Raw genomic sequence first — 12255 nt, 5'->3', positions numbered from 1 at the left:
GAGAGTCCCTCCTTTTCTGAAGCTCTTGCAATCCAAGGCAATATGCGATCCATATTCAGCGTTGTTCTCAACAAATCATGGGGGAGAGATTAGGAAATGAAAACTTCCGTTTTGCAGACGCCTGTACGTTTTTCTAGAACACTTGCGGCCCCTGCTAGCGGACGCTCCCATGTAGGAAAGGGACCATGTATATCTGGGTTGCGGTTAGGGATGAGCGGCGGAAGGCTCTAGAGCTCAGTTAGAGTGACCAGCTTAGGATTGATGATGTGCCCATAAGACCAGTAAATACTGGTCATGCGCCTTTAAGACTAGGGAATACTGGTCGTGCGTCTTTAAGACCAGGGTATACTGGTCTTCTGCCTTTAGGAGGAGGGCATGCTGGTCATGTGCCTTTAAGAACCAGGACATACTTGTCATATGCTTTGAAGACCAGGGCATAATGGTTATGTGTCTTTAAGTCCAGGGCATATTGGTCACGTGCCTTTAAGACCAGGGCATACTGGTCATGTTCCTTTAAGACCAGGACATACTGGTCATGTGCCTTTAAGACCAGGTAATACTGGACATGTGCCCTTAAGACCAAGGAGTACTGGTCATGCGTCTTTAAGACCAGGGAATACTGGTTACGTGCTTTTGAGACCAGGAATACTGGTCATGCGCCTTTAAGACCAGGGAATACTGGTCACGTGCCTTTAAGACCAGGAATACTGGTCATGCGCCTTTAAGACCAGGGCATACTGGCCATGTGCGTAAGACCAGGGTATGCTGGCCATGCGCCTTTAAGACCAGGGAAAAACTGGTCACGTGCCTTTAAGACCAGACAATACTAGACATGCGCCTTTAAGACCAGACAATACTGGACATGCTCCTTTAAGACCAGACAATACTGGACATGCGCCCTTAAGAACAGACAATATTGGACCTGTGCCTTTACGACCAGCCAATACTGGACATGCGCCTTTAAGAACAGAGAATACTGGACATGCGCCTTTAAGAACAGACAATACGAGATATGCGACTTTAAGACCAGCCAAAACAGGACATGCGCCTTTAAGACCAGACAATACTGGACATGCGCCTTTAAGAACAGAGAATACTGGACATGCGCCTTTAAGAACAGAGAATACTGGACATGCGCCTTTAAGAACAGAGAATACTGGTCATGCGCCTTTAAGACCAGACAATACTGGACCTGCGCCTTTAAGAACAGACAATACTGGAAATGCGCCTTTAAAACCAGACAATACTACATGCGCCTTTAAGAACGGAGAATACCTGCGCGTTTAATGCCTTGATGTAGAGTGGTTGTGCCCCCTTAATGCTAAAAATCGTTGCCCCAGTGTGAGCCGGCCAGGTGGACCAAGATGGCCACTGTGAGCTGCAGAGTAGATAAAATCTCGCAGAGAGCGAGAAGCGCCAACTCGGGGGGCGGAGCGACGGACACGATGCTGAATAGGCCCAAGCCGGGGCCTAAATTTCTGTAGCAGGCGGGCGACACCAGCGGGGCGTTTCAGGAGACTTCCGGGATGCGGCCTACACATCGGCCGAAGCCAGGGGCTAAATTTTTGTAGCCGGCCAGAGCGTTACCTCAGAGAGGTGGGCCACAGGAAAGTGGCTGAGGCTGCCTGCGCCTTTATGGATATCCCTCTGAAGATGGATCCACTCACCATCGGTGCGCGTCCCGGCATGGAGCCGCCGCGGATGTGGGTTTCAGCGCTGTTCTGTGCAGCGTGGACGGTGTAGGGATAAACCTCAATCCATCATCCGTCTGTTAGGGAGGAGGAGAGGAACCGTCCGCCTCCTTGTACCATCCGCTCTTAATAGTGGTGGTGCAGTGGGGGCTGCTCGGACGCCACACTGGATTGTGTCTCTGAACAGCCGAGGGTAAAACCTGGTGGTCAGGGCTGATGTCCGATAGGCCTGGCTGCAGAAGAGGATACTGGAGGTGACACTCCAGTGCTCGTCTGATAAGGGAGGGGGGAGATCGGTCCCATGAAAGGGCCCGTCGCCCCTAAAATCAGCTCAGGCAGTGGCTTCCCACGTCGCAGGAGAGGATACGGAGAGGTGAAACTCCAGTGCTCGCCTGTTGATGGTTCGGGGGAGATCGGAACATGAAAGAATCCGTCGCTCCCTTCGTCCGGTAAAAGGTAAAAGTAAAAAGATTCTTTGGGTCTGAATAGCAGACCCGTCCGTGTGCCTCCTACGGACACTAAGCAAGAACTGGTTAGCTGGGAGCCAGCAGAGGGGTGTATACTGCAGGGGAGGAGCTAACTTTCTTTGTAATACTTAGTGTCAGCCTCCTGGTGGCAGCAGCATACACCCATGGTCTGTGTCCTCCAATGAGGCGAAGGAGAAATAGTTAATTTACAAAACCATTTTTTATTATTATTATTTATTTATATAGCACCATTAATTCCATGGTGCTGTACATTTACAGTAAACAAGTTTACAGTGACAGACTGGTACAGAGGGGAGAGGACCCTGTCCTTGCGGACTTACATTCTATGGGATAGTGGGGAAGAGACAGAAGGTCGGAGGTGCAGCAGCTCTGGTGGTGGTGAGGCGGCTGCTCTGGCGGTGGTGAGGCGGCAGAATGGTTATTGCAGGCTATAGGCTTTCTTGAAGAGATGGGTTTTCAGGTTCCGTCTGAAGGATCCGAGGGTGGTGGATAGTCAGACGTGTTGAGGCATGGAATTCCAGAGGATGGGGGGATATTCGGGAGAAATCTTGGAGGCGGTTGTGTGAGGAACGAATAAGTGTGGAGAGTAGGAGGTCTTGGGAGGATCGGAGATTACGTGAGGGAAGGTACTGGGAGATTAGTTCAGAGATATAGGGAGGGGACAGGCTGTGGATGGCTTTGTAGATCAGTGTTAGTAGTTTGAACTGGATTTGTTGGGGAATTGGGAGCCAGTGGAGGGATTTGCAAAGGGGAGAAGCAGGGGAGTAGCAAGGAGAGAGGTGGATTAGCCGGGCAGCAGAGTTGAGGACAGACTGGAGTGGTGCAAGAGAGCTAGCGGGGAGGGCACAGAGGAGGGTGTTGCAGTAGTCGAGGCGGGAGATGATAAGAGCATGCACAAGAGTCTTAGTAGATTGTGGGGTGAGGAAGGGACGGATTCTGGCAATATTTTTGCGTTGGAGGCGACAGTAGGTGGCAAGAGTTTGAACGTGCGGTTTGAAGGACAAGGCAGAGTCGAGAGTTACCCCGAGGCAGCGGATTTCAGGTGCGGGAGAGAACGTGATGCAGTTTACCATAATAGATAGATCAGGTAGGGGGGATACGTGAGATGGGGGAAAGATGAGGAGTTCGGTTTTGTTTACATTGAGTTTTAGGAAGCGAGAGGTGAAGAAGGGGACCACAATCGCATTTCAAGTGACTTTGAGGGGCATATATAGGACAGAAAATACCCAAAAGTGACACCATTCTAAACTGCACCCCTCAAAATCACATTCAAGAAGTTTATTAACCCTTCAGGTGCTTCACAGGAATTAATGGATTGTGTATAAAAAAAAAAAAAATACTACTTTTTTTTTTTTTCCACACAAATTTTACTTTAGATCCCAATTTTTATTTTATTTTATATTATATTTTCACAAGGGTAACATCAAAAAAATGGACCCCCAAATTTGTTGTGCAATTTCTTCTGAGTACGCAGATATCCCATATGTGTGGGAAAACTACTGTTTGGGCGCATGGCAGGGCTCAAAGGAAAGAGCGACATTTTGGAACACAAACTTTGATGGAACGGTCTGCGGGTGTCAGGTCACGTTTGGAGAGCCCCTGATGTGCCTAAGCAGCGGAAACCCTCCACAAGGTGTCCCCATTTTAGAAACTACACCCCCAAGGAATTTATTTAAACGTGTGGTGAACACCTTGAACCCACAAGTACTTCACACAATTTTACAACGCAGGTGCTGCTATTCCAGTTTTAAATGTTTTAAAACAGTTGTTGCGTTTTGGTGTTAATAAAGTTGCATTTCACATCTTTATATTTAGGTGTGTGCATTCCATATGCATTAATTCTTTTTCCTCTCCTCCATTGCCCATTGTTCGCTCATGCATTATACAGCACCCTCCTTGCTCGTCTTATTTACAGTCATACCTAGTGGTGCACCTTACCCTTTATTGATACTGCTGTGCCACACTAAAAGACACTTTTTATTGCACAAACTTTGCATTCCCATATTTTGACGGCTATAATTTTTCCATATTTCGTCCAACACAGTCATGGGATGGCTTGTTTTTTGCGGGACGAGTTGACATTTTTATTAGTGCTATTTTCTGGACTTTGATTGCTTTCTATTCTGATTTTTGGGAGGCTGAATTAACAAAAACCAACAGCCATCTTTGGCCCAGGGTCACCATGGAGACCATCGGTACAACGTGATCACAGTCGTGCTGTGCCGATGGGAGCAGAGAGGGAGCTCCCTCCCTCTGCGATGCCCATCAATGTGGCTGTAACTATCGACAGCAGCAACTGAGTAAGGCTACTTTCACACTAGCGTCGTGCAGTGCACGTCACAATGCGTCGATGTGGTGAAAAAACGCATCCTGCAAAGTTGTCTGCAGGATGAGTTTTTTTCCCCATAGACTAACATTTGTGACGCAGTGCCACACGTTGCAACCGTCGTGTTTTGGGGCACCGCCGCCACAAAAAAAGTTACATGTAACTTTTTTTGTGCGTCGGGACCGCCATTTTCGACCGCGCATGCGTGGCCGAAACTCCGCCCCCTCCTCCCCGTACCTCAAAGACTGCTTCCGCTGCCAACGTCGGGAATTTTCTTCACAGTTTGCGTCGGTACATCGGGCCGACGCTAGTGTGAAAGCAGCCTTAAACGCACGCGATCGGTGCAAGCACTGATTGTGGGTATTGCTGCAGGGCATCGGCTCTCAGATGACACCAGCACTTGATCGTGGCGCCGCTCAGTTTGAGCCCGAGCAATCAAAAGGAAGCATATGTATGGCGGTTTGCAGGAACACAGCTCCCGCAGAGTCATACATATACAGCGCATGTCGAAAAGGAGATAAAGACACAAAAATATATTTTATCAAAATGAATTTATTTACTTGAGGTACAGGGCAAAAAAAAAAAAAATCACTTTATAAAAGCTAAATATAACCGCACCTGTGCCACTTGCAGAAATGCATATACAAAGAAATGCAGATAACATAATACACTTGTTTATAGTAATTAAAAAATGCAGACTAAAGTATATTAGAAAATCTTCCAAGGACGCTCTGCATTTTATCACTTCCTCTTTATGTGGATTCAAATAGGTGCTCTAGGTTGTCACTGCAAACCTCATTGTACCAAACGATATGTGATGTAGCGGCCAGCAGTCTCACTAGGACGTATGATCTTTACCACCTGCAAGACAGAATAAAAGTATAAAGTACACTTTCATCAACAGATCTCGGAATAAAAATAAGTTCTACAACTGGATCTGTTAAAATAAGAAACAAAAAACAACGGTCCCTGTGCTGAGATAATCTTATAAATGTGCCCCTGCTGTGTACTGTGTAAGGCCGATTTCACACTAGCGATTCTGTACGCAGAGTACGCCAGCATACAGATCTGCATGCATCTTGCGTACCTATATTTAACACTGTGTATGCAGGGACATGAATTGTATGCCGATGCGTCCCCGTGCATCATTTTGACATGCCCGCCGAACGCAAGGCAAAGGCGTACGCTGCGTACAGAAACGCTAGTATGAAACTGGCCTAATAGCTGTCTAACCGTACAGGAACATGGTGTGAAGGAAGCAAAAAAAAAAAAAAAAGTATACAGACAGTACAGCACGGGATCATAGCCGATTTGTGTAAAGTGTCTGTAAAGGGGTCTGGCAGTAGATTGGCCACTAGTGGGAACATAGTGAGAGAAGGGGGTGGGGGAAGGGTGACAAATTCTTGAGAAGGATTACATCCATGTTACAGAAGGGTAGGTGGTGTAAGACTAAGTTCACATTTGCGTATATGTGCGCAGCGTATAATCTGCATACGCAAACGCTTGCCAAAACGCATGCATACACGGCATTTTTATCTGCATCAGCTTACACATGACGGAAAAAAAAACAAAAAAAAACTGCGTGTGCATGTGTTTTTTTGCTTGCGCTTTTTATGGGCATGCGTTTGATATTTCCAGGAGGGTGAGTCTCAATCAGTTCCTGGACTTGCGCAGTCCGAAGTATGCGACATGCGTTCCCATAGATAGTAATGCGCTTTTTAATGCACTCAACCGCATGCCTACGCATATTTGAAGCCTCCAAAAATGCAACATGTTGCGTTCGCCGCAAAAAACCGCATGCGTACACAAAAGCATGCGAACGCATGTTCATGCTTACACCATGTTAAATATATGTACGCATGACGCATGCCGATGTATGCGGATCAAACGCTGCGCGCACAGACGCAAATGTGAAACCAGCCTAAGTGTAGACACTTGCCTCTGACAGAATTGAACAGATAGCTGCTGTGACTATTCCTGTCCTGGTTCCAGAGTAAAGAGATTGCAGATAATAATGGAAATAGGTAAAGGATTCTAGGAGTGTGCAGTCATCGCCACAGGAAGGATGAATTCAGAGAGGGTAGAAAATACAGGAGTAGCTCTTCGCTAAAGTGACTGGTAATACAGATACACAAAGCAGTTTTCAGCTCCGGACTGTAAAGCGTGTATGAAGGGTTTCACGCTGTAAGTGGTTTAAAACCATAATTTGGCATTGGAAGTCAAAAAGTTCACAAACATGTAGGTTAATACCAGCATGCTAGTGTGGCTTGATCACAGTGCAGAGTCGTACTGACATAAGAACAATTAAACAGATAATTGTGCATAAAAACGGTAAAATTAGATTCATGGTCTACACAAAAGCCATACAGTTGCTCCATCTGAGACTAAGCAGATCCAATATAAAAATACATTTATGAGGGGTGGTCTTTGCAGATACTGCACCATAGTTCACCCCAATAATCCGAATCACATCTCACTGATTCTAATTCATCAAATCCCAGATTACATGTATAAGGCCGGAGACACACTAGAGATTCGAAAATCGGTTCGATTTGGTTCCTGAAAAGTTGGACAAGTGTCATGCGTTTTATATGCAAGTACAGTCCGACTCAACACCTAGCATCCAATTTACATCCGATTTTAACATCAGCTTTTACATAGAGAATTGCTCTATATCATTTACACATCATTTTTAAAGGAAATATTCGAGAGATAGATATACCGTATATACTTGAGAATAAGCCGACCCGAGTATAAGCCGACCCCCCTAATTTTGTAACAAAAAACTGGGAAAACTTAATGACTCGAGTAAAAGCCTAGAGTGCGAAATGCAGCAGATACTGGTAAATGTCAAAAGTAAAAATAGATACCAATAAAAGTAAAATTAATTGAGACATCAGTAGGTTAAGTGTTTTTGAATATCCATATTGAATCAGGAGCCCCATATAATGCTCCATACAGTTCATGATGGGCCCCATAAGATGCTCCATACAAAATACACCCCATATAATGCTCCAAACAGTTTATGATGGGCCCCATAAGATGCTCCATACAAAATACACCCCATATACAGGTCCTTCTCAAAAAATTAGCATATAGTGTTAAATTTCATTATTTACCATAATGTAATGATTACAATTAAACTTTCATATATTATAGATTCATTATCCACCAACTGAAATTTGTCAGGTCTTTTATTGTTTTAATACTGATGATTTTGGCCTACAACTCCTGATAACCCAAAAAACCTGTCTCAATAAATTAGCATATTTCACCCGTCCAATCAAATAAAAGTGTTTTTTAATAACAAACCAAAAAACAATCAAATAATAATGTTCAGTTATGCACTCAATACTTGGTCGGGAATCCTTTGGCAGAAATGACTGCTTCAATGCGGCGTGGCATGGAGGCAATCAGCCTGTGACACTGCTGAGATGTTATGGAGGCCCAGGATGCTTCAATAGCGGCCTTAAGCTCATCCAGAGTGTTGGGTCTGGCGTCTCTCAACTTTCTCTTCACAATATCCCACAGATTCTCTATGGAGTTCAGGTCAGGAGAGTTGGCAGGCCAATTGAGCACAGTAATACCATGGTCAGTAAACCATTTACCAGTGGTTTTGGCACTGTGAGCAGGTGCCAGGTCGTGCTGAAAAATGAAATCTTCATCTCCATAAAGCATTTCAGCCGATGGAAGCATGAAGTGCTCCAAAATCTCCTGATAGCTAGCTGCATTGACCCTGCCCTTGATGAAACACAGTGGACCAACACCAGCAGCTGACATGGCACCCCACACCATCACTGACTGTGGGTACTTGACACTGGACTTCAGGCATTTTGGCATGTCCTTCTCCCCAGTCTTCCTCCAGACTCTGGCACCTTGATTTCCGAATGACATGCAAAATTTGCTTTCATCAGAAAAAAGTACTTGGGACCACTTAGCAACAGTCCAGTGCCGCTGTTTATGGTTCAAAAGTGGCTTTACCTGGGGAATGCGGCACCTGTAGCCCATTTCCTGCACACGCCTGTGCACGGTGGCTCTGGATGTTTCCACACCAGACTCAGTCCACTGCTTCCTCAGGTTCCCCAAGGTCTGGAATCGGTCCTTCTCCACAATCTTCCTCAGGGTCCGGTCACCTCTTCTCGTTGTACAGCGTTTTCTGCCACATTGTTTCCTTCCAACAGACTTACCATTGAGGTGCCTTGATACAGCACTCTGGGAACAGCCTATTTGTTGAGAAATTTCTTTTTGGGTCTTACCCTCTTGCTTGAGGGTGTCAATGATGGCCTTCTTGACATCTGTCAGGTCGCTAGTCTTACCCATGATGGGGGTTTTGAGTAATGAACCAGGCAGGGAGTTTTTAAAAGCCTCAGGTATCTTTTGCATGTGTTTAGAGTTAATTAGTTGATTCAGAAGATTAGGGTAATAGGTCGTTTAGAGGACCTTTTCTTGATATGCTAATTTATTGAGACAGGTTTTTTGGGTTATCAGGAGTTGTATGCCAAAATCATCAGTATTAAAACAATAAAAGACCTGACAAATTTCAGTTGGTGGATAATGAATCTATAATATATGAAAGTTTAATTGTAATCATTACATTATGGTAAATAATGAAATTTAACACTATATGCTAATTTTTTGAGAAGGACCTGTAATGCTCCATACAGTTTATGATGGACTCCATAAGATGCTCCATATTAAAATATGCCCCATATAATGCTGCATAAATGTTGATTATGGCCCCATAAGATGCTCCATACAGACATTTGCCCCATATAATGCTCCACAAATGCTGATTGTGGCCCCACAAGATGCTCCATACAGACACTTGCCTCATATAATGCTGCACAAACGTTATGGCCCCATACAGACACTTGCCCCATATAGTGCTGCACAAACGTTGATTATGGCCCCATACAGACACTTGCCCCATAAAGTGCTGCACAAACGTTGATTATGGCCCCATACAGACACTTGCCCCATATAGTGCTGCACAAACGTTGATTATGGCCCCATACAGACACTTGCCCCATATAGTGCTGCACAAACGTTGATTATGGCCCCATACAGACACTTGCCCCATATAGTGCTGCACAAACGTCATGGCCCCATAAGATGCTCCATACAGACACTTGCCCCATTTGCTGTTGCTGCGATAAAAAAAAAAAAAAAAAATCACATACTCACCTCTCTGTCGCTCAGGCCCCCGGCACTTTCAATATTCACCTGCTCCTCGTTCCGGGCGCCGCTCCATCTTCAGCGTCTTCTGCACTAACGTTCAGGCAGAGGGCGTGCACTAACCACGTCACCGCGCCCTCTGACCTTAGTGTCACTGCAGAAGAAGCTGAAGACGGAGCGGCGCCGGAACGAGGAGCAGGTGAATATCGCACAGCGCTCCCCCTCCCCATTATACTAACCTGCTCCTGGCGCTGTGCAGTCCCTGGCTTCCCGACGCCGCAGCTTCTTCCTGTACTGAGCGGTCACTGTTACCGCTCATTACAGTAATGAATATGCAGCTCCACCCCTATGGGAGGTGGAGCTGCAAGCTCCACCCCTATGAGAGGTGGAGCCGCATATTCATTACAGTAATGAGCGGTACCATGTGACCGCTCAGTACAGGAAGCTGCAGGCGCCGGGGAAGCCAGGGACCTGCAGGGACAGCGCAAGGAGTAGGGGAGTATAATTAGACAGCCTCCGCTCCCCCCTCCCCTGCCGACCCCTGGGTATGACTCAAGTATAAGCCGAGAGGGGGACTTTCAGCCCCAAAAAATGGGCTGAAAATCTCGGCTTATACTTTAGTATATACGGTAAATGTGAGGGAGATATATAATCAGCACTTTGTGTGCAGTTTACTGTACATTATTTTTTTATGTATTAAATAAATTCCTTTTGGAAATAAAAAGGTGTGGGATTCCCCATGTCTTTTGAAAAGCCGGCAATTCATCCACAGCATACAGTAAAATCACAGCGAGAACAAAGAAAGTAGAAATATATACAGCTCTGACAAAAATTAAGAGACCACTGCAAAATTTTCAGTTTCTCTGATTTTTCTCTTTATAGGTATATCTTTTGAGTAAAATGTACATTGTTGTTTTATTCTATAAACTACTGACAACATGTCTCCAAAATTTAAAGCTAAAAATGTTGTATTTATTTGCAGCAAATGAGAAATCGACAATATAATAAAAGAGAAACAGAGCTTTCAAACCTCAAATAATGCAAAGAAAACAAGTTCATAATCATTCAGAAACAACAATAATGTTTTAACTCAGGAAGAGATCAGAAATCAATATTTTGTGGAATAACCATGATTTTTAATCACAGCTGTCAAGTGTCTTGGCATGCTTTCCACCAGTCTTTCATACTGCTCCTGGCACAAAAATGTAAGGAGTTCTTCTTTGTTTGCTGGCTTGTGACTATCCATCTTCCTTTTGATTACATTCCAGAGGTTTTCAATGGGGTTCAGGTCTGGAGATTGGGCTGGTCATGACAAGGTCTTGATGTGTTGCTCCTTTATCCACACCTTGATTAACCTAGCTGTGTGGCAAGGGGCATTGTCCTGCTGGAAAAACCAGTCCTCAGAGTTGGGGAACATTGCCTGAGCAGAAGGAAGCAACTGTTTTTCAAGTATAACCCTGTATGCGGCTTGATTCATATGGCCTTCGCAAAGAACAACCTGCCCAATTCCAGCCTTGCTGAAGCATCCCCAGATCATCACCGATCCTCCACCAAATTTCACTGTGGGTGCAAGACACTGTGGCTTGTACGCCTCTCCAGGTCTCCGTCTAATCATTAGACGACCAGGTGTTGGACAAAGCTGAAAATTAGACTCATAAGAGAAGATTACCTTACTCCAGTCCTCTATGGTCAAATCCTTATGGTCTTGGGCAAACTTCAGCCTGACTCTCCTTTGCTTCTCATTGATTAAATTCTTTTTTTTCTAGCTTTACATGACTTGAGTCCTGCCTCTAGGAGCCTGTTAAGAACTGTTCTTAACGTGCACTTCACCCCAGCTGCCATTTGCCATTCCTTTTGTAGGTCACTTGATGTCATCCTGCGGTTGCCGAGTGACATTCGAATAAGATGACGGTCATGCCAGTCAGTGGAGTGTCTCGCTTTCGCCCTCTGCCGGTCTTGTAGCTTTGTTGTCCCCAATGTCTGCTGCTTGACCTTGTTGTAATGGACTGCAGTCTTAGAAATTTTAAGGATGGAGGCAACATGATGCTCAATGTATTCCTCTGCTAGTAAAGCCAGAATTGAGCTTTTCTTTTCCTCACTCAAAACTTTTCTTTTCAACTCCTTTGACATGGTTAAAAGTTATTATTTCAATCAAATTAATTCAATGGACACTGGAATGGAATGGCTGTCAGACATGTAGAGATGGTGATTTTTAGAAAACTGTGCAGTGGTCTCTTGATTTTAGCCAGAGCTGTATATAGTAGAAAGATATAAAGATGTTAGTGACATATGACAGAGGTTTATAGCCTAGGAAGGGGATAATACTCATGGAGCTTCCCAGGCTATTATCAGCTCATAGCTGTAAGACTTTCCTGTTTATTAAAATGGTGCCCCCTCCATGGATATTGGCCACCCTTCAAGACTAAAAACATCAGCTCTCAGCCACCCCAGAAATGGCACATCCATAACCTGAGCTAAATATGGTACTTAGCCTCGCTCTTCCCACTTGCCCTGGTGCGGTGGCAAGTGGGACGATAGTTGGGGTGGTTGATGTCACCTTTGTATTGCTTCATTA

At 45.0% G+C, this 12255-nt stretch overlaps 1 protein-coding gene across 1 annotated transcript in view; it reads right to left on the bottom strand.

Moving 5' to 3' along the window:
- Nucleotides 1-5039: 5039 nt before the first annotated feature.
- POLR2E (RNA polymerase II, I and III subunit E) overlaps nt 5040-12255 on the bottom strand; it is a 34827-nt gene continuing 27611 nt past the window's right edge. Inside the window, exon 7 of the mRNA XM_077271335.1 lies at nt 5040-5366. Within this exon, the coding sequence (XP_077127450.1) occupies nt 5301-5366 (66 nt within the window). The 3' untranslated portion in view covers nt 5040-5300. The remainder of the gene's footprint in view (nt 5367-12255) is intronic.

The sequence above is a fragment of the Ranitomeya variabilis genome, chromosome 1, assembly GCF_051348905.1.
Source record: "Ranitomeya variabilis isolate aRanVar5 chromosome 1, aRanVar5.hap1, whole genome shotgun sequence".
Lineage (NCBI taxonomy): Eukaryota > Metazoa > Chordata > Amphibia > Anura > Dendrobatidae > Ranitomeya > Ranitomeya variabilis.
This window is presented reverse-complemented; position numbering and strand designations above follow the sequence as displayed.